The 26,275-nt window shown below is 40.0% G+C and overlaps 4 protein-coding genes across 6 annotated transcripts; 1 reads left to right on the top strand and 3 right to left on the bottom strand.

Annotated features, from left to right (window-relative positions):
* The first annotated feature begins 1,153 nt into the window (after positions 1 to 1,153).
* Positions 1,154 to 5,482, top strand: LOC149980082 (uncharacterized). Its single transcript, XM_090188639.1, has 19 exons — positions 1,154 to 1,220; positions 1,347 to 1,436; positions 1,595 to 1,744; positions 1,867 to 2,001; positions 2,261 to 2,347; positions 2,470 to 2,610; positions 2,813 to 2,920; positions 3,014 to 3,043; positions 3,241 to 3,261; positions 3,348 to 3,374; positions 3,508 to 3,534; positions 3,638 to 3,664; positions 3,791 to 3,820; positions 3,950 to 3,979; positions 4,100 to 4,141; positions 4,277 to 4,312; positions 4,490 to 4,507; positions 4,603 to 4,656; positions 4,744 to 5,482. The coding sequence occupies exons 1-18, from the start codon at positions 1,170 to 1,172 to the stop codon at positions 4,639 to 4,641; spliced, it is 1,089 nt and encodes a 362-aa protein (XP_090044765.1). The 5' UTR covers positions 1,154 to 1,169; the 3' UTR covers positions 4,642 to 4,656; positions 4,744 to 5,482.
* On the bottom strand, positions 5,255 to 8,326 carry odam (odontogenic, ameloblast associated). Of its 2 annotated transcripts, none has more exons than XM_021619087.3 (11): positions 8,141 to 8,326; positions 7,926 to 7,991; positions 7,788 to 7,832; positions 7,596 to 7,655; positions 7,064 to 7,297; positions 6,724 to 6,786; positions 6,296 to 6,412; positions 5,927 to 5,956; positions 5,719 to 5,802; positions 5,498 to 5,562; positions 5,255 to 5,363 (listed from the first exon to the last, which is right to left on the bottom strand). In XM_021619087.3, the coding sequence occupies exons 2-10, from the start codon at positions 7,983 to 7,985 to the stop codon at positions 5,527 to 5,529; spliced, it is 729 nt and encodes a 242-aa protein (XP_021474762.2). In that variant the 5' UTR covers positions 7,986 to 7,991; positions 8,141 to 8,326; the 3' UTR covers positions 5,255 to 5,363; positions 5,498 to 5,526. The 2 variants fall into 2 exon arrangements, with proteins under 2 accessions (XP_021474762.2, XP_090044766.1); XM_090188640.1 differs by having other exon boundaries at positions 5,927 to 5,953; positions 8,141 to 8,274.
* Positions 8,327 to 11,997: 3,671 nt separating this feature from the next.
* Positions 11,998 to 14,342, bottom strand: scpp9 (secretory calcium-binding phosphoprotein 9). The gene is made up of 9 exons (XM_036989359.2): positions 14,325 to 14,342; positions 14,200 to 14,214; positions 13,922 to 14,053; positions 13,520 to 13,666; positions 13,195 to 13,257; positions 12,787 to 12,876; positions 12,604 to 12,654; positions 12,425 to 12,512; positions 11,998 to 12,326 (listed from the first exon to the last, which is right to left on the bottom strand). Exons 1-8 carry the CDS (start codon positions 14,340 to 14,342, stop codon positions 12,468 to 12,470), a joined length of 561 nt encoding a protein of 186 aa, XP_036845254.2. The 3' UTR covers positions 11,998 to 12,326; positions 12,425 to 12,467.
* Positions 14,343 to 18,016: 3,674 nt separating this feature from the next.
* On the bottom strand, positions 18,017 to 25,903 carry LOC110534935 (uncharacterized). 2 transcript variants are annotated; one of them, XM_021619842.3, is made up of 9 exons: positions 25,734 to 25,903; positions 25,517 to 25,570; positions 25,199 to 25,234; positions 24,840 to 24,947; positions 23,619 to 23,798; positions 23,429 to 23,500; positions 23,202 to 23,276; positions 22,695 to 22,748; positions 18,017 to 18,535 (listed from the first exon to the last, which is right to left on the bottom strand). In XM_021619842.3, exons 2-9 carry the CDS (start codon positions 25,559 to 25,561, stop codon positions 18,476 to 18,478), a joined length of 630 nt encoding a protein of 209 aa, XP_021475517.1. In that variant the 5' UTR covers positions 25,562 to 25,570; positions 25,734 to 25,903; the 3' UTR covers positions 18,017 to 18,475. The 2 variants fall into 2 exon arrangements, with proteins under 2 accessions (XP_021475517.1, XP_090043283.1); XM_090187157.1 differs by having other exon boundaries at positions 25,517 to 25,567; positions 25,734 to 25,834.
* Positions 25,904 to 26,275: the final 372 nt, after the last annotated feature.

Below are 26,275 nucleotides of genomic sequence, written 5' to 3' on the forward strand. Positions count from 1 at the left end.
AATTTCTTTCAATTGACTGATTTTCTTTTTTGAACCTTAACTAAGTAAAATCTTTGAAAATGTTGCATGTTGCATTTATATTTGTTGTTCAGTGTACATTATACAATTTAAATACACTTATATGAGCTACTGTCAGACTGTCATTGCAATCAAAGGGCTCTTTCTGTTGGCAAACTGGCATTGCGCGACTGAAATGTCAATGTCAATGAAATACCCCTTTAGCAAAGCCTGCGTGATAATTGCCCTATTGCACACATCAAAGCATTCGTCATAGGCTGTGTTTTCTCAAGCAGTATAGAGATTGCTCAACACTTCATGTCTAATATAAGTGTCCATAGGTAGGAGCTTAGAGCACAAAGAGACTTCCAAGGTGAAGGTAAGTGCTAGGGAGAAACACTGGGTTTAGAATAGACAGGTTGTTTTCAAGCAATCTGGTGGCAAAAATGACTTGGTGTTTTTAATGTTAAAACTACTGTTTTCAGTAATGTGTTTTCAGTGTTAAACAACTTTGTGTTTGCAGTGTTAAAATGTATTTTCAATGTTAAAACCTCTTAAGGATCGGACCCTTTAAAAAAAATAGCCTAAAATAACATACCCAAATCTCTCTGCCTGTAGCTCAGGACCTGAAGGAATGAAATGCATATTATTGACACCATTTGAAAGGAAACACTTTGAAGTTTGTGGAAATGTGAAATTAATGTAGGAGAATATAACACATTAGAGCTGGTAAAAGATGGCAGCAGTGTATGTGCAAAGTTTACACTGATCCAAATAACCATTGCACTTCTGTTCAAAATGTTGTATCAAGACTGCCCAAATGTGCCTAATTGGTTTATTAATACATTTTCAAGTTCATAACTGTGCACTCTCCTCAAACAATAGCATGGTATTCTTTCACTGTAATAGCTACTGTAAATTGGGCAGTGCAGTTAGGTTAACATGAATTTAAACTTTCTGCCCATGTCAGATATGTCTATGTCCTGGGAAATGTTCTTGTTACAACCTCATGCTAATCACATTAGCCTACGTTAGCTCATCCGTCCCGTGAGGGGGCACCGATCCTGTATTAAACAACTTTGTGTTTTCAGTGTTAGCAATATCAGTGTTAAACAACTTTGTGTTTTCAGTGTTTAAATATGAATAATTGTCTTACAGGCATATAGGAAGCAATGGAGTACCTCTGTGTTGTCATTTTACTTTTCTCGGCTGTGGCTACACGTGTGAGTAAATAGTCAAGAGAGAATAGAGAATAATCCGAAAAAATATATGGGCGCAATGCATTAGGTTAATTAATATTCAGCACGGCAGATCATGTACTTTATTAAATTGTGATTTATTTTTCCCAGGCTGACCCATGGAGACAATTGCAACAGGGAGACAGTCGATTCCTCCCATTTGGCAGACCTCAACAAAGTCCAGACAGACACCCTATGAGAGTAAGAAAAAAAGGTCAAAGAGATTTCCAAGAGATCCAAGAGACCTAAATCAAAGTCAATCAAGATTTAGAGAAAAACAGACAATTCTAGATTTTACTTTGTTTTCTTACTTAATGGTTATATCTGAAGCTCATATTATTTTCCTTTACTTTGTCAAGCCCAATGGTAGAGATCCCTGGATGAAGGATGGTTCCCTCCCTCCATTTGGGGGCCAGCCAATAGGTGGAGGAGGAGAGAACTCTAGACCAATCGGTGGAGGACCTACGTGGCAAGGATGGGATATGGGTGGAACTGGCAACCCAGGATGGGTATGATGGCCTTCTAATTTGATTAACAAATGTGATTTTCCCAAACTACTAATTCATTGTATCTACTAGTAGTAATAGTTATGATATAGTACTTTTTACTTGACTGAATTTATTTTGTGTAGCCCGACCAGGATCAAATGCCCCCTTGGTACCCAAACAGACCCTCTGAAGGCCCAGGAAGTGGGGACACTCAGCGACTAATGGGAGGGCCCGAGTCTGGAGGACCCCTCGACTACCCTGATCGGGATTATAAAAGGGTATGTCGTGTCTGGTTATTTTCTATTCTATTTATGTAATGTATTGCCTTTTCAATGTTTTTTCTTCTCATATGCTGTTTTTGTGATCGTTTTATTGCCATGATATACTCAGGTCTCATTTTGGAAACGTGATTTGTAATCTCAATATGATCTCCTGAATAAATAAAGGATACAAATATAAAAGCTGTCAGGGATCCTCCATCAATTTAAAATCTATTGTTAATTAACATGTATAATGTGATGCTCGCTCCTGGTCAAGAGAGAGGACGAAGGTCAATGGTGGAACCAGGGAACCATGAGAAGAGACCGAGGATCATCATCCCCTGCCGATCTTCCACCTGTGACAGTGAGTAAACGGTGTAATGGCAACCTCCATGCAACCTGCTATGAATACAATCACCGATTCCACTTAAGATGCTTAACTGATTGTAGAACTAGAATGTAATGTTTCTCTCTCTCTCTCAATAGGGATCTGACTTTGGGTATGCTCCCAATGGACCTGGACCGCACCCTGGCCAGGGCCCCCCTCGCGGGCCAGGGTCCCGATGGCGTAGACCTGCAGGGCCCCCAAGAGGAGGAAGACCCAACATGAGGAACCTTGATGCAAGGGTAAGACATTTTTTAAACTTTTATTTCAGACTATATTGGAAAGTACTAGCCTGGCGGTCCAGTTTGTTAGTGTGTTAGCCAATGTATCCCTCTCTGTCTTTCTGTTGTTAAAAGCGCATAGATTATGGGACGCTGGCTAGGAGACGACAGAACTAATTAGCTTTGATATAATGAAGGGTGTTGTGTCTCTTTATCTCCCCAGTCTGACAGGAACCCCATTCGCCCCTCAGCTGTTCCATCTGGAGCAGGTGGACGGCCCCCGTTTGATGACACCTTCTTTGGAGGAAGACTGTTGCAACCTGAGATGGTGGTAGGTTGTTAATAGATCCTGGTTATGTCATAACCCGGCATTAAGTTTAACGTAGACAAAATTAACTTATGTCCATTTTTTTAAATGTTTTAGGGCAACAGAGAATTCATCCCCATCTTTCAGGTACAGTACCTTGGCCATTGCTAATTAATGTATGTCAATGAAGAACATCGCTTTGTGAATACAGACATATGGGTAATGAGATATGGATAATTTATTGTTAAATATGATGTTATTCCTTGTTATTCCTTGTTTATTCATTTAGAAATTCTTGAGAAATTAGAATTTAAAAAATAAATAATGTTATGGTTCTTTTACAGGCTGACAATGTGACTTTACAGGTAAGATGATGTTTTTACTATCAAAAACTGAATGGATTTACATACTGAAAATCATATTGAAACAAAATGCTTTTTTTCTTTCCCAGAATGCAAGTGGTCTGCCCCTGAAAGAGGTAAATAATGAATTTGCCTGAATGATCTAAGATAGAATTGTTATCATATGTTATACATGCGTTAATTGTCCCAGTATCATACAGTGTATGTCGTCTATATCTGTTCATGTGGCGAACATGTTTCCCTTTGTAGGGTGAGAACATTTTCCTGCTGCCAAAGGTGAGGAATTCACACAAACAATGATTTATTTTAGTATTATGATGCCTGGAGTACTGCATGATGGGATTGTGTAAAACAAATAATGTATCTTCTTTACTATCAGGGAGGACGAGGAACACCCCCACCAAGGGTATGGACTAGCCTCTCATTCCATGTTGGCTTAATTCTATGACTCTGAAGTATTGTAGGCAACATAGCAGGAAGTATGCCATTGTACTGTATATAACAGATAAGTAAACTGTAATATGTTTTACAGCATGGACATAAAAGACCTCAAGAATTAGGGGTATGACGAGATATTCCGTTTTAAATCATATTCTAGTACATTTTGCTGTGAATTTTGGTGTGAAGTGTGAATTTCTTGAAAGAACTTGAAAAGCAGTTGATATTTGTTCTGTGTCCCTGGTTTTGATAGTTTGGATACCCACACTCATCTGGTTTTCAGGTAAGTGTCCTAATGAACCTTTAAACTATTTTGTTATATATTTACAATGCTGAATAAATAGAAAACAAGTTGATTTGAAGATTTGAGAAATAGCAAAACATTTCGTTTTTTTTGTCTCAGTTCCAACCTTACCTGAAGCTCATCTACAACCCCTCAGCTACAGTATGTATACATTTATGATTTAACATCAACAAAATACCACAATGCAAATATGTTATGTGAGATTTTATCTTTTTTCTTAATTAAGAAATATACTTTACACATGTTTTAAATGTTTATCTGTTCTTTTCCCTGCAGAATAAAATCTCATTTGAATATGGGATAACAACACTTGTAAGTATTGGCTGTTTACTAAACATGCTTCTTATTGAGATTTTAATATTCCCTTTCAGCTTCAGTGTCATCATGAATGAATATTGTCAAATGTAACAATATTGTTTATTTTTCAATCAAATGTCACTCACAATACCATCTAAAACATTATTTGAATCCTTCAACCTTTACCCCAAGCTCCCATCGTTCATGAAGGTAAGAAATTACTAATGACATTGTTGTATCTGTATTCCTACAATAAAATAATGTATTTCCTTTCTTAAACCATGATATGATTGCTCTATCTGCAGGCTGAAGAGACAAAGGCTTGGGAAGAGGAAGAAAAATAATATGGTGGATACAAGGTGTGTTAAACACTTTGCCTAGGCGTTTCCTTGCAATGCATCATCTGTTTCTTTATCCTTTTCTGACTTCTTCTTCCCTGTTTACAGGGAGAAGAAGCCCAAGCCTTGCATCTGGATTGGAAACGTCGATTGGAATGAGATTACATTTTTGACATATTTTCATATCTATCTGGAGTACATTCAACTTTACAGATTACATTTGGATATTTAGTTGCTAAATGTTTTCCTAAATACTAATACATTTCTTAACTCATGAAACCAAACAACCTTTAGTTTTAGCCTAACAATATTTGATTTTACTCATGGGTGTGGGGAGGTGGGCCTCTTTCTGTCCAGTAAGGTCATTTCTGGACAATATTTCTGTGCAATTAGGGGACCCCTTTTGGCTCAAGAGCACCCCCAGTGGCAAGATATGTGTAGCCTCTTTAGAACCTATTTCTAACTGTACAGTACATGGCAGGTGTTGGTGGAGGTTACTTCTGTGATATAATTTGACACTTTCTCAATCAATTGCTCTATAACATTCATTAAAACTTCCAGCATGCAAACTAAGAACTCTTGTTTTTGTGTGCATACAAAGTACAATTGACAACTGTGATTTTGCTTGATAATGGATTTATTTGACAATAGAAAATGTATCATATTGTAACTGACAACATATCTTATATTAATATAGGAGTAGGAATGTGAGATTGATGTGCCGATCCCTGAAAATGAAAAAAAAAAAACACTTAAATGGAAGTACAGTATACTACTGATCTGAATACATTTCAGGTGTTTAGTTGACGAAATGTTTCCTTCCCATAATAAAAACCTGGAAATGGCGCTAATGTTACCCTACCTCAATTTCATTTGACCCCACATGCAATTCTATGGCTCAAACAGGAAAGAGAAGTTGGGATGACCCTGTAAAAAAAAAAAATTCAAGATGACATTATCACAAGTACAACATATGTTTCATATCACATACTAAAATCTATATATACAATGTATACATACTATAATATATTATATGTTATATTAGCATTGTTATAGTCATAGTAAAAGAAGTAGAGGTCATACCTCATCCACGCCAGGGTCAACTGTGTCTCCACGGTGATCTGGTGGAGGGTTGGCAGCCTCTGTCTGGAATCCTTTAGGCCATGTCTATCAACAACACAAAAATACAGTTAGATATCACACAGCTCAGTCTACGTCAACAGCCCTCACATAGAGGACACATTAATGTTATCCATATATGATTCAGACACAGTAGTAAGCGCTTGCTTACCTTTCCTGGTGCCTGAGGTTGGGCAGCCTGCTGCAATTATGAAATGGTAATAATAATTATTAAGATACTCTGTTTGACCTGTTGAATTTTCGAATTATAAAATTATTGTTAGTTTAAAATGAAACTAAAATCATGAAATTACGACATACTATCGGTTCATTGTCTCTAATTTCCATTCTGTTGAGAATATTTCACTGCACTTTAAACTGCCGTATTCAAATATTTTATTCTCCTGGAGCTGCAATGCTTATGCATAGGTTTCATTGAAATGAATATGAACGTCTCACACTCTGCAAAAGTCACTCGTCTAGTGTAACAGGCCTGTATGGGTGGAAGGGAGAGCACACCCATGTAATGACCCCTCCTCACCTGTAGTGGGAGCTGTGGTTTCTGAGGGGTCTTCTCCAAGTTCAGCTGGTTCTGCCCGTTGTTCTGGTTAGGCAGGGGGTAGTTGGGGTAACCGTAAGACATGTAGTAGGGGTAGCCCTAGGGAAGATACACTTGTGAAAGTTAATAGTCTTAAAGGATCAAAAAGTGTGATGATGATATGTTTGATATGCAAAACACATCAGGATCACACATTTAGCTTTTTAGTGCTCTATCTTGAAAACTTTACTGTTGACATGCCCAATTTGTGGGGACCATATCAACAGTGAACTACTAAGAAAATGCAACACAGAAATGGAGGGTAAAAGTGATCCTTTAGTCTGAATAAAGAGTGTATATCATCTCTTACAGTGAATACAAGATGCACCTTGAGGAACAAATCACACTGAAAGAGGGAAACTCCACTGTACCTGCATTCTTGGTTGCTGGGGAAATGACAATGATGGGTAGTATTGAGGAAACTGGGGAACCCCCTTCAGGATAATAGAAAATAAATACAACTTCAACAAATACTGGAAAGACTTTGCCAATTAGTAGTGGATTACCTGACACGTGGTATTTCATTGAATTACATTGAATTTGTATAAAAACATAGACAAACTGACTTCAGGAAAAAAATATGTGTATTCATTATTAGAGGCTGGGAAGCCTTTTGTCATTGGTATCCATCAAAAACATTGGTATGTCAATGAACTTGTGTGAAAACATACACAGACCAACTAACTGATCTGAAATGGTACAGTAGCCTACCTGTGCAGGGTTGTGAGGTTGCTGGGGGTTATTGGGGTTGTTGGGGTCCTGGGGGGCCCCAGGCTGCTCCTGTTGGGCATTGGCGTACAGTATGGGGGGCAGCTGGTTCCCCTGTGTAGGGAACATCATCTGGGGGCCGAAAGGGCCTCCCACCTGGGGGTTAAAGTTCACCATCTGGGGGAGACCAAGTTCAGGCTGCTGCTGGATCACGTACTGGGGCATGAATGGAGACGCCTGAACAAACAAGGTTGGGTAAAAGATCTGTCTCTGACCTAAGATCATTTCAAAGCTTTGCGGACCGAAGTTGTGATGAGCAATTGAATGAACAATTCGGCTGATGTGCCAAAGCTGAAAATATGTGTAGTTAAAGGTAAAGTGGGAATGGAAACTGCTCACTGGAGACCATTTTGAACTATTATGCTGTCTGCAAATGTGGCTAATGATATCAATCTTCTTTACTACAGTATGTCTATAGCATTATCATGGCTAATGATTTCTACCTCGATTGCGTTAGATTGGATTGGTTCAGTACCTGCATTTGTGTTTGCCCAAAGCCTACACCTGTCAGGGTCAGTCCATTCAACCGCAGGATCTGTAAAGGATGGGTGAGCAGTCAGAAAATGTTTCTAACAACCGTTACTCCACATTGCATTGTATTTTACTACACATCAATTTGAAAGAAAAATCACAAACAACAAAAAACATATGGGACAATTCAATGTACCTCATTGCTGTTACTTGCGAGGATTCCAATTTGCTGTTGGTATATCTTTAAAAAAAGCAACAAAAACAGTTTGTTATGATTCATTTTGAAGTGTAGCGCTATAAATGAAGGAATATTCAAGTAACGTGTGAAACTCACAGGAAGTGAAAGGCTAGCACCCAAAAGGCAGACCAAAACAGTTACAGTCTGCGGCTTCATGATATCCTACAATGAAGACAGAACAAATGTAGTTTATGTCTGACATCTCAATACCGTCTTGTAACCATCTTGAGCATGTTGTATGTGATGCATACTTATTTTTTTTAACTATTTTTGATTATACAAAAGCAAGTCATAGCCCATGACAGTATTACCTTATCAGAGAACGTCAGCTTCAGCCTATCTTCTTTCTTTCCAGTGTGTTCTTTATTTCTCTGTCCAGGCTACTGTGTCTCTCCTACTTTTAAACTATCTCTGTCTTCCCACTTGAGCTGTCATGTCCCAGACACACACAGACTATGGTCAATATGACGCACAGGCTCTTTGAGATGACATCACTCTCAGACTCAGACAGTTACGGTGCAGATATATGCAGCTGTATCATTATGGACTGACCATAAGTCAAAATGAATCTCATGCCTGGACATTACACCAGTACACCAATTCTAATGTTATTGTCTAATATGTTGACTCTACAGTATATGACACAAAGTAGGTGGATGAAAGGTGGATAACAGTCAACCCCTGTCCCATTATTTCAATGGGTATTCTGCCCCTACAGTATGTTCACAATATATAGAACATCTCCTATTATACATCACTTTCCCTATATTGGCCTAAAAAACCTGGAACTCAATGCCCCTGATGACCATGAGTCTGTGTTATTTGTAAACCTTTCATAGAGACCTGTGATTATAATATGCGTCACTACAAGAGAGTTTGCTGCAGGTGGTTAAGAGTTTTCAGACAGACGATTCGTCTATGGACTGGTGTGGGGTTGGCATGTGTAAATGTAAGTCTTTTGATTGACATTATCAGTGTTTATTATGTCCTATAAATAAGGTATTATAGGCAGGTAGCTGTAAGGTTGCTGGTTCAAATCCCAATGGTTACTGAACTGGCAACAGGAGGGCTGCTGGTTTAGATCCTAACCGCCATCATTTGGTTAGGATAAAACCATTTGTAAAAAATGTAAGAAACATTTGCATACTCTTATGATATTATATTACATAATTATATTCTGAAAGAGATTGAGGAAGAGTGAGAAGTGCAATCTACAGTAGAAACATTTCCCGAGTTCTTCATCAGGCCAGGTTCCACGAGGGGGCAAAAGTGGGCTTTGGGCACTCAGTTGAAACTTGTGCCCCCTCAGATTTAGTCCTATCTCCCTATATAAAAATAGCAAAAAAGTTTAAATGATCGAGAGATAGGTTGGTGCAAAATATGTATCTCCGCTGTGCTGTGTCAGCAGAATTAACAGATAGCACAGGATGTGTGTAGGGAGGTGGGCTATGGAAAGCCCCTGGGGTGGTGAGTAATGACTCCTTTGGGTTTCCATAAACATTTTGGGGAAAACACTTCTCATCTGTGGTAGGCTAATTGAATAATATGGTACACCTCTACCTGTAATATTTGATTTTGATTTATAAGGGTGGGGTCAAGTTTACCATTGAAGCTGCTTCACTCAACTCTGCCTCACACCACACCACTACAGAGTTTAGTTAGCTTCTTAGCTAGCTGTAAAAAACATTGTTATTAGCCTTAGCCTATTTAGATTGCTCGAACCAGCTAATCTGCCACTGCCACGATTGATATCAAAAATTGGCTTTGCCAAAGTACCCAAACAAAGATAAAAGGACTGTGATGAGCAGCAGCGGCAGCATCAAACCACAGAGGTCACCACCAAGCCGAGCAGCGATGATGCTGCCGAGCTCCAGCTAGCTTTGCGTGCAGAGCCTACCCACCCTTCCACAAACGCCAGGATATTGACTCCACAGTCCCCTCCACCTCCGACTGTTCCTGACGATCTTGGAACAGAGGAGCCAGCCCAGGTTTATCTAGAATACTACCCTAGCCGCAGGTTTTCTGTCCAAAAACATTCATTTAACAGCGTCTGGTTCATAGGAAGAGTGTCTGGAATACTGGGTTACTGCAGAATTCAATATAATTCCAATGCAAGAACCCAAATTATGCTCCTGGGTGTAGTTACATATCGGTATGTTTCATAATAAACATTCTATTATGGTTTTCTTGGTAGCCTATTGGTTTTTGTGCTTGTAAATGGAACTGTGTGTATTGGAAATGTGTTTATGGTAGGCTGGCATTGCTTAATCGATTAAGCCCCTATGGGGCGGCAGGGTAGCCTAGTGGTTAGAGCATTGGACTAGTTGCAAGTTCAAATCCCCAAGCTGACAAGGTTCAAATCTGTTGTTCTGCTCCTGAACAGGAAGTTAACCCACTGTTCCTAGGCCGTCATTGAAAATAAGAATTTGTTCTTAACTGACTTTCCTAGTTAAATTAAGGTAAAATACAATGAAAAAGTAGGTTGAATTTAATCAACTGAAGTGTTGGAGTACTCATGAGCAGCATGATTTTGCATGTCTTTATGTTTGGCAAGACAGCTCTGCATGGCTGCTTCTCACTGTAGTAGGTTGTAGTCTATATTTTGGTTATTTGGATCTCCATTGGGCTTTTGTTTACTGCGTTTGTTTACTGTTAATGTAACTAGCTGAAATATAGATTTTGTCATGCCTGTATTGATCTTATATTTTGTATTCTAGGCCTACATGGTACCACTGTTCTATTCACATTAATTTGTTCGCATTCGCAGCTGTGTTGGTATTCTAAGCCAAACTGCGATTAAAACCTTTTGGGGATCGGTGTCCCTTCCACGGGACGGTTGAGGTAAGGCTAATGCGATTAGCATGAGGTTGTAAGAAACAATAAAATTTCCCAGGACATATACATATCTGATATTGGCAGAAAGCTTAAATTCTTGTTAATCTAACTGCACTGTCCAATTTACAGTAACTATTGCAGTGAAATAATACCATGCTATTGTTTGAGGAGAGTGCACCATTTTGAACATGAAAAGTTATTAATAACCAAATTAGGCACATTTGGGCAGTCTTGATACAACGTACACTGCTGCCATCTAGTGGCCAACATCGAAATTGCACCTGGGCTGGAATAATACATTATGGTCTTTCTCTTGCATTTCAAAGATGATGGTACAAAAAAATATAAAAGAACAGTTGGTTTTTTCTTTGTATTATCTTTTTCCAGATCTATTCTGTTATATTCTCCTCCTTCCGTTCACATTTCCACAAACTTCGAAGTGTTTCCTTTCAAATGGTACCAAGAATATGCATATACTTGCTCCAGGGCCTGAGCTACAGGCAGTTAGATTTGGGTATATCATTTTAGGTTAAAAATAATTTAAAGGGGCGGATTCTTTTAACTATTTTTGTTTGCCTGCATGAATAACTAGGTTACTTCTTTCAGCATTTAGTTTGCATTATTTTGGTAAGACAGATAGACATGCGCATTCACATAGGTTGTTTGTAATAGGTGAATTACCCTATCTATCTTGTAGCTTAGATTCATTACCAAAATGTCATTGCTTTGGTGAGTAGGGTGCAGTCCATTGTATTGATACAGTGCAGTGTAGATAGGCTACAGATTTCTTGCCAACCTGTCACTTCAAAAGCACTCAATCAATGCTCTCGGAGTCTTGGCAATTTAACTTTATGTTCATTGTGGTATAGAGTGATATACTGTATAAGCAGAATTCTAAGCAGAATTCAATATAATTCCAATGCAAGAATCCCCCAAAATGTTGCTTCCGAACCGATTTCAACTGCCCCCTTAGTCACTTTTTTATGGCGCTGGGTCTGTTCATCCTTTAGCCCTGCAGTCACTTGAAGCCTGTCAATGTGCTTCTTCACCTACAGTGTCTTTACTTTCTCAGGTCCTCACAAATTCTTAAAGGGATGGCTTCCTGGACAGAATTTCAACCTAGTCCTGGACTGAAATGCATGCTCAATGGAGATTCTCCATTGAAAGTGCTTCTTATGGACTAAACTAGTCCATAATATTTTAGATACTCAAATTAATTTAATTCTGGCGAAATCGGGGCAATATGCCATGCATTTGCATGACAAACGTAGAAGGTGCCAAAAATCAACCCCCATTTCAAACCAAACAAACAAACAAGTTTTATGAAGGCTAATAGTCATGTTTATTGAAATTTCAAGAAGAAACATAGACATGGCAAATAAGATCTGCATGTATACAATGTTAGAAGACATTATACATTTACATTTTAGTAATTTAGCAAACGCTCTTATCCAAAACAATTAACAGGAGCAATTAGTGTTAAATGCCTTGCTCAAGGGCACATCAACCAATTTTTCACCTAGTTGGCTCAGGGATTCGAACCAGCAACCTTTCGGTTAATGGCCCAAAGCTCTTAACCGCTAGCGTATCTGATATGATTAACTTAAAGTGCTGTGGACGACTTGGTGAAATTCCCCTGTGTCCATGTTCTACAGCAGACACCTGTAAATAAATCCCCCAAGATACGTTTTGCTTATTATCTTTTTCAATAATGGGATATTGTACAATACCACAAAGAGCATTTGTATTTTGATGTATACCTTGTTCCTTTCAAATGTGTCGACTCTAAACTTGAATATTGTCTTAACAAGTAGTTGGGGACGGAGTTGTGGTTGTCTCAGTTGAAATCTGAATGAGAAAAGGAAAGGATACCTTGTCAGTTGTCCAACTGAACGTATTCAACTGGAATGTATCAGATTAAATGTGCATTATTCTGTACCTGAATGTCCAAATCCGGTTTCATGGTGTGAGCCCTCCTCATCAGAAAGCGCTAAAAGGTGAAAATTGTATGAACATATGCACATTAACTAGATTCCTTTTCTTACACAGAGTCAATTACAGATTGAAATACACTATTGACCATGAGCCACATGCACTGTACAATCAATGACCATTACTGTACCTTGAATCTTCTCACGGGCTCTGCTTGTTGAGGACCCTGCTGTGGCTGCTGCTGTTGCATCATGGGAATCCCACCTGCACCTTGGACTCCCTAACCAGAAGGAAGAGTTATTATTATACATTTATTATAAATTGTAGTCTAAATGTATTCATGATTTGTGCGTGCCTATATTTTCCTGGAATGTAACACACTCTCGCCCTCATGTTGGAAACTCGGGACCTCCAAGTTCAAATTAACGTTAAAGTTATCTGCTTAGAGATTCATATTGGTGAATTCTGATGCCTCCCCAGTAGGAAACTCGCATTCCGACTCTTCCGCCTAGGTTAGCAAGTTGGAAATGTCAGCGTTTCCGAGTTTCCAACATTAAGTGAACTCAGAATATGTTTGAGTACATAGAGTTGTCTATACCATGACTTGCTGTTGTGGAGGATTCATTCCTGCCATTTGAGGGACACCCATGTAGTAAGGCAGCTGTTTATGGGAGAACTAACATTTTAATTACTGCAAAGCATTTCCAAATTGTTTCTTCTCTGATAATACTATAATAACACCAAAAGAAAAAGCGGAATGTGCAATATAAACGTCCTGTTTTTCAAAGTTGTACCCCAGGACAAAAATGTGTACAATGTATTTCCCATTTTTAACTAATAAAACAAATAAAATATTAAAACAACAGAAAAGGACATACGTAGCAGAATAAGAAGTATGAAAGTCTATTTATTTCGAGTCATACCCCATTAGCTGGTGGGGCAGGATACTGGTACTGCCCAGGGAAGTTAGGGAACAGTTGAGGCTGCAGCATCCCGACATTGGGGAAACCATAGGGACCATTGGGAACAGCTTGTGGTTGCATGACATACGTGGGGACACCTGGGACCATCTGTATGAGTGAGGAGAGAAAGTCGTGCCAAATTATTCAGCACTTAGATAAAGATATAGTTTTCCCTCCCACATCATCTCTCCCTAATACACAATTGACTGTCTGACTGTCTGGTTATGTGAAATTATTTATAAAAGGTGTATAAGTAGTTTAAAGACAGTGTATTCTTTGTTTATCCACCTGTTGTGAACAGTTACTGTATAATACATTTCTTGAAATAGAATGAAACTGCAAACATGGATATTGATGACTGACCTGGGCAAACTGAGGCTGCCCAATCAACCCAGTGCCACCAGGGAGGACGCCAGGGTTCAGGCCCCCCACCACCAGTCCAGGGTTAAGCCCAGAAACAATTCCACCATTTAGACCTGCCAGCAGTCTCAGTTTCTGAGAAATGACAAAGATAGATATGATATGACCTTGAATTCTATCAACAGCTTCTCCTGAAGTGTCCACTCATTCAATACTTCCCACAACCCTAAAAGCATTGGATTGGTGAAGGATAAATATGTTTTTAGTGTCCAGTATCCTACCTTGCCAGCATTGACCTAAACAGATCATTGAGGGGGGGAAAAGGGAAAATTGTCATTAGAGTAATTTTGAATGCAAACATTTGATTTTGTACATTGTTGTGTGATGATCATGTGATCATACTCACATTGAAGATGGTGGCCATGAAGGCTACAAAAATAAGAAGCTTCATTTTGCAATCTGGAATATTGACAGACAGACCACAAACGTGATTAGTGTTGCTAAACTACTGGGGCTACTGTACTAGGTACATTATCTAGATTATTTGCTGCTAACCAAAATATTAAATAATATATAATGTTTGAATATGAAGGCAAAAATACAGACCTTGAAGTGGTGAAAATTGTTTTGCTTCAGGTGCTGTCCTCCAAGCAGTATTCTCAATTGCCCTCTGACATTTGAACATAGCCTTTTATTGATGTTAGATCTTCTATAGCAACCAATTAGAACAGAGCCCAGAAATTAGAAATCTTCATGTTGGTCACCTGATGCCCATAATAACAGGAGTTACCCAATTAAGATAAAGCCAAAGGCATTGTGTGGTTTTAGTCTTCAATGACTCCAATACCTGGTCCCCAAAATAAGACCATTGACCATTGTTCCAAATATTACTAAGTGACCACTAGTGACCGCAGTAGGACCATGAAAGGTCACAAACAGATTAAGCAACCAGGTTGTAATCATGGAGGCCCGTGAGCTAAGTAAAGAATTAAATCCATATGGGTAAAGAATCTAAGAACGTAAATCAACATAATATGACTGTAGATTGCTTCTGAATACCTGTAACTATTTTCACTATCACAATTGTTGTGGTTTTAACAAATGTACTCCTTAAGCAGGGTAAATGCATACGTATTGCTTCCTAAAGAGAGTGTGAACAGACTTGTGCTACTGCTAAACCTTAAACGGCCTATTTTCTTTCTCGTGCTGTAACAGCCCTACAAGTACGCACATGTTCACAGGACCCATGCTTAGTTATGACCCTTCTCCTTTGTGGTTGGATGGGAATGGTGTCATGCAGCTCTTAGGTTGTCTGGGATTGGTGTACCCGACTACAGTATTACAGGTAAATACCACCTAGGTGAGTCTGCGGCTGTATTGGGATTATAGTATGTCATGTCGTTTGTGAGGTCTGAGACCAAATGTCCCCGCTTTGTTTTTTTTTAATGATATGTTACGACTAATGACTGATCCTTTTTGGTTATACACACACACACTGAAAAACAGTTAGAAGATTGTCCAAAAATGTAAGGAAATATTGTATAATAAGTTTGTTTGTGTAAAATATTTCCCACACTACGGTTCACTCCATAGTCAACATGGCCATTGCGGCTTGTGTTTGTCTTGAACATCTTACTGAAAATGTGAAACATCTTAGTGACATATTTGTGGGTTCATGAATGAATGGTCAGGGAAAGTTCATAATGCAGCATGTGAACTTCACTGTCGTAGGAAAGCATGTGTAGCTTGTTCATTCCATAATAGTAATAGTATTTTTTTAGTAATAGTAATAGTATTTTTTTTTTTTTTACATTTTGCCCAAGGAGAGTTTCTATAGATATGCACTATTTAAGTGCCACAAAACTGTTTGAATAAGAGCACTCAAAACATACTGTGTGGAAATGCTTAGGAAGCAAGAGGGTCAAATTGACTGGTCACTTGTGCTGGACAGTGTAAGGGTAGACAGTGTCTGGGAAGCCTTTTAATATAGATTCCTTGATGTGGTGAATGTGATGGCTCCCACTGGACAGGTCAGAGTAAAGCAGAGATTGAGGCCTTGGTTTAATCATACGATTCTGGAATCTATTCAAGCAAGGTATAAGGCCTTTAAGAAATGTAAGAACTCTCAAGAGAAATTGGATTTTCTCCTATATGAGCATCTCGTACTTTGGTTCACATTTTGTCATGAGGCTGAGAGAAAATGCTACATTTGTAAAGGTAATTTCCTGCGATTCTACACATTTGGCTATCATATGCTATCTGGGGTGCCCCGAATTTAATTTAATTTAATTAGAAATATAATTTTGCCCTGTACTTCTCCACCCATGCACTATAGTTAGGCCCCTATATAGGCTATTGATAATTTAATTGATCTCACAAAATACATTGTAGGCAAACTGGATTTCCCGAGCCCAGCAGAGAACTGCACTTGGCTTGCATTTTATGAAGTGATCTCGACTAAGAAAAGGTTGGTGACCACTATTTCCGTCTATGACCTATTATTATGTGTATTAGCATACTGTTAGGCTATAATTTAAGTGTCCTTTGATGGTGTTAAATATACAGCATGAAACCTAATTCAAACCTGATCTACTTTGATTGGCCTCCGTGCCAGTAATTAACATTTACATTAGAAAAGCCTGGCCTCGTTGGACCCCACTTCGGGCCAATGACGTGTCTTTTGTAAGTCAGCAGCCTAGTAAATACATTTCATTTTTGCTATCGGAATCGTTTGGTTTTGTTTATGAAGGTCATACGTAGCATTAGAATACAAAATAAAATCGATTTGAAAGAAAACAATAGCATTTTCATTAGTTTATGTAATTTATGTAAAATAAATATGACTAAAACACCAGAATTCAAGTGTTAAAATCCATTAAATAAACAAAGATAATTTATTATTAATTTGTTAAGGGCAGGTCTTAAAGGAATTGATTTATTAATTAAAAAAATGCATTTCAAAGAACAGAATGGCATATTTTGAGTGAATGGCATATTTTGAGTTTAAATATGTTAATGTGCTTTATGTCCTCATAAAACTGCTTATAACACCAATTCTGCTTGTGATATTAAGATACTAACAATGATAGTGTGTTAGACTTATTTAGGAACATTTGCTTTGAGTCAATATGACGCTCTCGGCTCTCCTAGTGTTGAATGGTTACATTTGTGGCCTCCTAGCCTGGCCTACTATCTCCTGGTCGCTGAGGCTAGCCTAGCCTATCCTAGCCTACTATCTACTGGTCGCTGAGCTTAGCCTAGCCTAGTCTAGCTTGGTCTACTATCTCCTGGTCGCTAAGCCAGTGAGAGGTTGCCATGCCTATTGTGATTATTACTGTTGTGTCAGGGCATTATTTTCTAGTCTCATAGACTATTAATTATAAGCCTATGGTTTGTTATGTGTAGGTCTATGTGTGTCGTATGTTAAATGCAACCGTCATGGATTTACGTAAGCCTACAATACTATTTGGTCTGTGATGCAAAATCACATGTTGGATGGTTTATTGTGTGTGCTATTATGATAATTGAACCAACATTTTTGCTGGCACTGCAATTAACAGATTTCTGCCTACGCCACTGGTGTGATGACACGATATTTCAATAATGACACTCTTGTTGTGATATACATGTTCCAAAAAAGGGATAAATACTTTTATCTGAATTTTTATCAACTCACGTACAGTTCTTGGTTGCAAGGGTCCACCTGACATTTTTAATACCCTTCTCGGTATAACTGAGCCGTTGTCTGATCTATACAATACATTTCTATCTATCTGAATGTTCTGTAAAGTTTTTACCCTCATCAACCAGGCGTTTATATTGCCAGGCTTGTGTTGTATTATGGGCTGTTGTGTTGTGTTGGCATTTAGTGAGAATTTATGGGGCTTAACCACCAGTGGTGTTCATTCAGCCATCTATGAGTCTTGGGGAATTTCCTATCCAACACCAAATTAACAATACCTATCTAGATCTCTCCCATATTCCCAAGAAAGCAGTTGTTGTTTCTGGTCAATGGTCAATTATGTGTGTAATTATCAATCACAATAGTTTAATAGAGAATGAATGGCAATTAGATTGCAGGACATGGAGAGATACAACTTTCAAAGATTGCCATCCGTTTAATAATTTATTCAAAGACATCAGCTGTGGTAACAACATTTCCAGTACATCGGGAACGCCGTTACAAAACATGGAAATGGACACACAGTCGAGATAGTCAGCCTGTTAATCTAGTTTTAGTTTTGGTCAAAGGAGACTGGAATTCCACTTTTCTTTCATAACGTTTATTCAGAGATAGATTTTGAAGTAAGATGGGGAGACAAACAAGCGGGCAACACAACAAGTTGTAGTGGCGCACCCGGGAATTGAACAACCTGCCAGTAGAGGTAATTTGTCATCTGGAATTGGCAATTTGATGAGATTCTGGTATTACAGTTGAAATACTTTATTTTCGGTTGCAAGATTCTGGTAACTTTCACACTTTCCAGAAGTCCCAGTTACTAGAAATGTGCAACCCTAGTTAGAATGCTGTCCAGGTTTCAGAGGCTCAGCCTCACTTCAGCATTCACTGGTGTCAGAGCCGGAGGATTCTTCCACCTCCCCAGCAATCACCTTGGTCTGATGGGCAAAATGGAAACATGATAGAAGCATTATTATCTACTTTGTACATTTGTTATTGTTATCACAAGTGTTATATTAACAAAACATGTATAGCTACAACCTGAATTTATTAGTGACGTATAGGATTTAAACGTATGTTTCATTAGAATGCATGTTTCATGAAGTACACATTGGGCAAGTAAGCCTTGTCTGAGCCGGAATGGCCCATAGGGGCAAGAGACTACACTATGTCCTGATTCCGTAGCATGAGGCAATTTGATTTATGAGACTCTAGTCTTTTGCATGTACAAACACTATTTGTTGCAAGGCCTTGCCCCCAATACATTTCCTTAATGCTGAGTGTCAAGAAGAGAGGCATCAGGTCCAATTTTTTTTGTATTTGGTCAAATCAAATCCAATATTATTGGTTTCTGGTTAGCAGATGTTAATGTGGTTGTGGTGAAATGCTTGTGCTTCGAGTTCCGACAGTGCAGTAATATCTAACAAGTAATCTAACAATTCCCCAACAACTACCTAATACACACACATCTAAAGGGGTGAATGAGAATATGTACATATAAGTATAAGGATGAGCGATGGCCGAGCAGCATCAGCAAGGTTCAGTAGTTGGTATAAAATACAGTATATACATGTGATATGAGTGTAATGTAAGATATGTAAACATGATTAAAGTGGCATTATTTAAAGTGGCATTATTTAAAGTGGCATTATTTAAAGCGACTAGTGATCTATTTATTAAAGTGTCCAGTGATTGGGTCTCAATGTAGGCAGCAGCCTCTCTGAGTTAGTGATTGCTGTTTAGCAGTCTGATGGTCTTGAGATAGAAGCTGTTTTTCAATCTCTTGGTCCCAGCTTTGATGCACCTGTACTGACCTCGCCTTCTGGATAATAGCTGTGTGAACAGGCAGTGGCTTGGGTAGATATTGTCCTTGATGATCTGGCCTTCCTGTGACATCAGGTGCTGTAGGTGTCATGGAGGGCAGGTAGTTTGATCCCGGTGATGCGTTGTGCAGACCGCACCACTCTCTGAACAGCCTTGTGGTTGAGGGCGGTGCAGTTGCCGTACCAGGCTGTGATACAGCCTGACAGGATGCTCTCGATTGTGCATCTGTAAAAGTTTGTCAGGGTTTTGGGTGACAAGCCACATTTCTTCAGCCTCCTGAGGTTGAAGAGGCACTGTTGCACCTTCTTCCCCACACTGTCTTTGTGGGTGGACTATTTCAGTTTGTCTGTGATGTGTACGCCGAGGAAAGTAAAACTTTCCACCTTCTCCACTGCTGTCACTTCGATGTGGATAGGGGGGTGCTCCCTCTGCTGTTTGCTGAAGTCCACGATCATCTCCTTTGTTTTGTTGACATTGAGTGAGAGGTTGTTTTCCTAACACCACACTCCGAGTGCCCTTACCTCCTCCCCGTAGGCTGTCTTGTTGTTGTTGGTGATCAGGCCCACTACTGTTGTGTCGTTTGCAAACTTGATGATTGAGTTGGAGGCGTGCATGGCCATGCAGCCGTGGGTGAACAGGGAGTACAGGAGAGGGCTGAGCACACACCCTTGTGGGGCCCCAAGTGTTGAGGGTCAGCAAAGTGGAGATGTTGTTTCCTACCTTCACCACCTGGTGGCAGCCCGTCGGAAAGTGCAGGACCCTCTTGCACAATGTGGGGTTGAGACCCAGTGCCTCCAGTTTGATGATGAGCTTGGGGGGTATTCTTTTTGTCCAGATGGAATAGTGTGATTGCAATTGCGTCATCTGTGGAGCTGTTGACGCGGTATGTAAACTGAAGTGGGTCTAGGGTGGCTGGTAAGGTGTCGGTGATATGATCCTTGACTAGCCTCTCAAAGCACTTCATGATGGCAGAAGTAAGTGCTACTGGGTGATAGTAATTTAGTTCAGTTATCTTTGCCTTCTTGGGTACAGGAACAATGGTAGCCATCTTGAAGCATGTGGGGACAACAGACTGGGATAGGGAGCGATTGAACATGTCCTTAAGCACACCAGCCAGCAGGTCTGTGCATGCTCTGAGGACACGGCTAGGGATGCTGTCTGGGTCAGCAGCCTTTCGAGGGTTGACAAGTTTAAAGGTTTTACTCACGTCAGCCACGGAGAAGGAGAGGGGGGTGGATGCAGTCTTTTCTAGCGGTGGCACTGTACATTCCTCAAAGCGGCCAAAGAATGTGTTTAGTTTGTCTGGGAGCGTGACATCGGTGACCGTGACGTGGCTATATTTGTTTTTGTAGTCCATAACTTCCTGTAGACCCTGCCACATACGCCTCATGTCTGAGCCATTTAACTGCGACTCCACCTTGTCCCTGTACCGGTTTTTCACTTGATTAGTTTGATTGCCTTGCGGAGGGAACAACTACACTATTTAAATTTAGCCAAATTTCCAGACCTCTTTCCATGGTTAAATGCAGTGAATCGTGCTTTCAGTTTTGCGCGAATGCCGCCATCCACAGTTTCTGGTTAGGTTAGGTTTCAATAGTCACAGTGGGTACAACATCTCCTATGCACTTCTTAATAAACACACTCACTAAGTCAGCATATAGGTCAATGTTGTTCTCTGAGGCTGACCGGAACATATTCCAGTCTGCGTGATCAAAACGATCTTAAAGCGTGGCTTCCGAATGGTCAGATCAGCGTTGAATGGTTCTCGTCACTGGTACATCCTGTTTGAGTTTGAGTCCAGTGAAGTTCCTTGAGGGCCGTCTTGTTGTTTGCTTGAGGGGGAATGTACACAGCTGTGACTATAACTGACGAGAATTCGCTTGGTAGGTAAAATGGCCGGCATTTGATTGTAAAGAATTCTAGGTCGGGTGAGCAGGACTTGAGTTCCTGTGTGTTGTTATGATTACACCATGAGTCATAAATCATAAATCATACACCCCCGCCCTTCTTCTTCCCAAAGAGGGGTTTATCTCTGTCGCCACAATGCATGGAGAAGCCCGGTGGCTGAACCGATTCAGACAATATATCCCGAGAGAACCATGTTTCCGTGACACAGAGAATGTTACAATCTCTGATGTCTCTCTGGAAGGCAACCCTTGCTTAAATTTCGTATACCTTGTTGTCAAGAGACTGGACATTGGCGAGTAGTATACTCGTGAGTGGTGAGAGATGTGGACATCTACGGAGCCTGACCAGAAGGCCGCTCTATCTGCCCCTTCTGTGGCGCCGTTGTTTTGGGTCGACTACTTGGATCAGATCCATTGTCTTGGGCGGTGGTCCAAACAGAGGATCCGCTTCGGGAAAGTCGTATTCCTGGTCGTATTGTTAGTAAGTTGACGTTGCTCTTATATCCAATATTTATTCCCGGCTGTATGTAATAAGACCCAGATTTCCTGGGGTAACAATGTAAGAAATATTACATAAAAAAAACAAAATTATGCATAGTTTCCTAAGAATGCGAAGCGAGGCGACCATCTCTGTTGGCGCTATTTTATGTATGGTATGACTTGACCGGGGGATGAACTCCCACCCTTCCAATCTCAGATTAGACACTCTAACCACAGACAGTACAGTATAAAGTTAGACAGATACTGCTTCCCCAATAGAAATCTCCGATCACACTTGTAGGCGATGTCATGGCGACATTGGCTAGCTAAACTCATGCTCAGAAACACGTAATCGGGTCTAACAGCCTTCTCGCGTCGAACTATGCATGTGCAGGCTGTCAAATCAAAGGCACTCCTTCGATATAAAGTTGTTTTCGACAAAAATGACAATGAGTCTATTTGTCACTCCCGCAAGGTTGGAGTAATAATGCTCAATTACTTAAGAAATTGGCTCGAATCTATGTTGTCATTTACATTTTGAGAAAATCAAAAATAAATTGACTTCTCTCTCATTGACTTCTCAAACCCCGGCCTGGTCTGCTTGGTCTTTTTCACAAGCGTTCCCGGATGTCTCTCGATGTTGGCCTCTGGGTTTAGAGACTCTGTGCCCTAACCATAAGGCCACATGAGTTGTCTCATGTTTCATGAGAATGTGATTAAAATGTGAATAATGGATAAAGGTTCATTTGAGAGCTGCCTTGATAATATGGAAATTAGTGAAATGTACCTGTATTTGAGGGCAATTCTTTCAAATACATGATGAGGGTTATAAAGGCAATCCCACTGTCAGAAATGAAGTGAAGAGGAGGAATAACTGAGAATATACCAGTGGAGTATCTGTTCTTGTTGATGTGGGCATTCCATGAAAAGGGACTGAATGCTGTGAAGGGGATTTAAAATGAGAGAGCAGGTGAAACTCTTACAAAGGTATATCAAGATACATAATACGTTGCTTTGTGACTGTGATGTAATCTGTGTAATCTTCAGTTGCGAGCACTAAAATGTTTTTAAAATCTGGTGCAAAAGTACATGTTTTTGTGACGAACTACTACTATACTTACGCCAAACTATCCTATTGGATACTGGAGTAGTTGTTCCTGCCAAAACCAGCACCTGGATCTACAGTAAGCGTGCTCCAGTGCACAGGGTTTTATATTTATGTATTGCTAGAATATTTTAGTGCCGTGTTGAACACGCTTGCATTGTGGCAATTGTTCTACTAATACCACAGAACAACCTACTTCCGCCATCTGCGCTTTGCACAGTCAGCCTGGGGAACTTTTTAGTGCCCGCAACTTTATGACTAATGAGTCGAGGTGGCCCATCATGTTACCTTGACTCTAGCTTTCCTTGCCTTCCCTCCAGCCGCTGGCTGCTGAAGGTTGTTTCCTCCACCCACAGGAATAATCTGACAGGAGACGATGAAAAAGACAGAATCACCGTCATGGGTCATTGACATCAAAGTGTGGGCACCGTTAAATGGGATGTATTTGGTGCGTTGAGATATCTACAAAACATAAACATACAAGACATACTACTGATACAACAGTAATGATATACCTGCATCAACATTGGGGCCTGGGGGCCTCCGATGCCATTTGCCTGTGGCAGAACTGCAAATAATGGTACAACCTGCAAAGATATGTTTAAACAGTCACACTGTAACACTGATTATTTTAAATAGATTATCCTGATATCTCTAGGCTTCTGGTAAGTGTTAGAGAAGCAAAGTTGGACAAAGGAGACAAACCCTATTGGCTAGTTGAGGAAGCTGTCCTTGTTGTAGTGGCACTCCATTGGCTGCTCCCGCCTGTCCTACAGGAAGTGCCCCAACCTGCTGAAGTGCACCAATGGGGACCAGCTGGGGCATGGCGGCCTGACCAAGTGCACCCGGTTGTTGAATAAGTAATGATCCACCAACTGGTAACACCTGTTTGGCCAATAAGAATAGTTTGGACCAGGAGAAATAGTTTACATTGGAAATATGACATGTTAGAGAGGTAGCCCATAGTACAAATGCTCTGGTTCAAAAGTTACTTTTTAAAATGCCTGTACTGCAGCACCCGTGCATCGTCTATATGACTCTCAAATCAAATCAAATGTTCAAATCAAATCACATTTTATTGGTTACATGCGCCAAATACAACAGGTACAACCTTACAGGGAAATGAGCCCATAACCAACGATGCAGTTTCAAATATATAAGAAAAATAAATAAAAGTAACAAGTAATTAAAGAGCAGTGGTAAATTAACAATAGCGAGACTATATACAGGGGGGGGTACTGGTACAGAGTCAGTGATGGGGCACTGGTTAGTTGAGGTAATATATACATGAAGGTAGAGTTAGTGACTATGCATAGATGATGCACAGATGATAACAACAGAGAATGCAAATAGTCTGGGTAGCCATTTGATTAGGTGTTCAGGAGACTTATGGCTTGGGGGTTGAAGCTGTTTAGAAGCCTCTTGGACCTAGACTTGGCGCTCCAGTACTGCTTGCCGTGCGGTAGCAGAGAGAACAGTCTATGACTAGGGTGGCTGGAGTCTTTGACAATTTTTAGGGCCTTCAGATGACACCGCTTGGTATAGATGTCCTGGATGGCAGGAAGCTTGGCCCCAGTGATGTACTGGGCCATTAGCACTACCCACTACCCGCCTTGCGATCGGAGGCTGAGCAGTTGCCATACCAGGCAGTGATGCAACCAGTCAGGATGGTCTCAATGGTGCAGCTGTAGAACCTTTTGAGGATCTGAGGACCCATGACAAAACTTTTCAGTCTCCTGAGGGAGAATAAGTTTTGTCATGCTCTCTTCATGACTGTCTTGGTGTGCTTGGACCATGTTAGTTTACTCTCTAGTAAGTTTGTTTGCAATCCCCTAACAAAAACCTATGTAATGAAATATATAGCTGATATTTCTGTGTTGCAGCGCAGGGACACGTTTGAACCCCCCACACTGTATACGTACGTACCTGTGCCAGAAAGGTTTGCCCATTTAAGACAAGCCCATTCATAACCCCTGGTTTAACAGCGTTAACGACCATGCCTCCATTCACAACTCCTCCATTGCCACCACCAGCCTGGGAAGAGTAATGCACATTATCCTATTACTTTGCCCATAATGCCTTAACTTCTCTCACTGAGTCATACTGTCCACACTGTTTCTTTATGCTGTATATGTATTGAGACATTGCTGTGTACTATATTGTATGTATGTGTGTATAACATTATGGTAAAAGTGACTCTCAGCGATTGTAAAGAAGCTCAGAAAGTGAATGTATGTTTTATCAACAATATCTTATTGTTAAGATGTTTAAGAAACACACAATACCTCACCACTACCTGAAGACTGTCCTCCAGCTTCCACCTATAAATGAAACCAGGAAAGCACAGTGGACGCTATTAGACCTGGGTTTCAAATTCTTGAAAAAATTCTTTCAAATACTTTGTGCCTGTTTGAGCTTGCCTAGCTAAATTAAATTAGAAAAGTCCCAAAACTGGAAACCTTGATTCTGAAAGTGCCAAATCTGGCACTACTAACAAACTCAAGCAAACGCTCAAAGTATTTGAAAGGATTTCCAAGTATTTGAACCCAGGTCTGGACGCTGTAGTAGCTACAGTGTTGAATACACATTTAAATATGTCTTACCAGGAGAGACATTGTCTGAAAGACGATCCACAGCATACAAAACATGTTGCTCTGCTTTACCATACAAAAAAGAAAATCAGAAAAGCATCTCATATAACCGATAGGAGCAATAACTCAGTGTCATGAAGATTCAATAAATACAAAACAAGTACATGAAATTGGATTAAATTGCATGAAGGCTGTTCCATGAAAATGGTTAAGTTGTCATCTGTCATACCTTTGTGAAGGACGGCAGTTTTTCAGCTCACAAAGACACTTCTGGAGATGACACGTTGTTTCTAGTTTCACTCTTATAAAGAGCCCCTTCCTCCATGTCCACTGGTAACAGTCCAATCAGAATGCAGATCTAAATGTTGATCTCAACATGCACAGTCATCCTCCCCATCTGACAGACCACACAATTGTGGCTTGTTGACCCAAAGAGGGCTTTATTCAAAATCACCTGCATTGCAAACCCAAACCATGAATCTGAACCATATTATCATATTACGATTATGTCCTTATTATAAGCCTTTGTTGGATGAGTCAACTGTTTGCCTGTGGTGGCTGTGTAAAATAGATGCCTGTCATTATTTTCATGCAAACTAGAAAAGACAAAACGTCAACACTGACGTGAAAGTGACATCACCAACCACAATTTATTACAGTTACTTCCCAATTATGTCATTGCACAGTACAAATTATCATATAAGAATATAAAGAAGGGTTGAGTGTATTTCAGTGTAACCTAAATAATAAATACTGGAGTGGTTTCTCTTC

The sequence above is a fragment of the Oncorhynchus mykiss genome, chromosome 10, assembly GCF_057628025.1.
Source record: "Oncorhynchus mykiss isolate SJ-2025 chromosome 10, ASM5762802v1, whole genome shotgun sequence".
Taxonomy (NCBI): domain Eukaryota; kingdom Metazoa; phylum Chordata; class Actinopteri; order Salmoniformes; family Salmonidae; genus Oncorhynchus; species Oncorhynchus mykiss.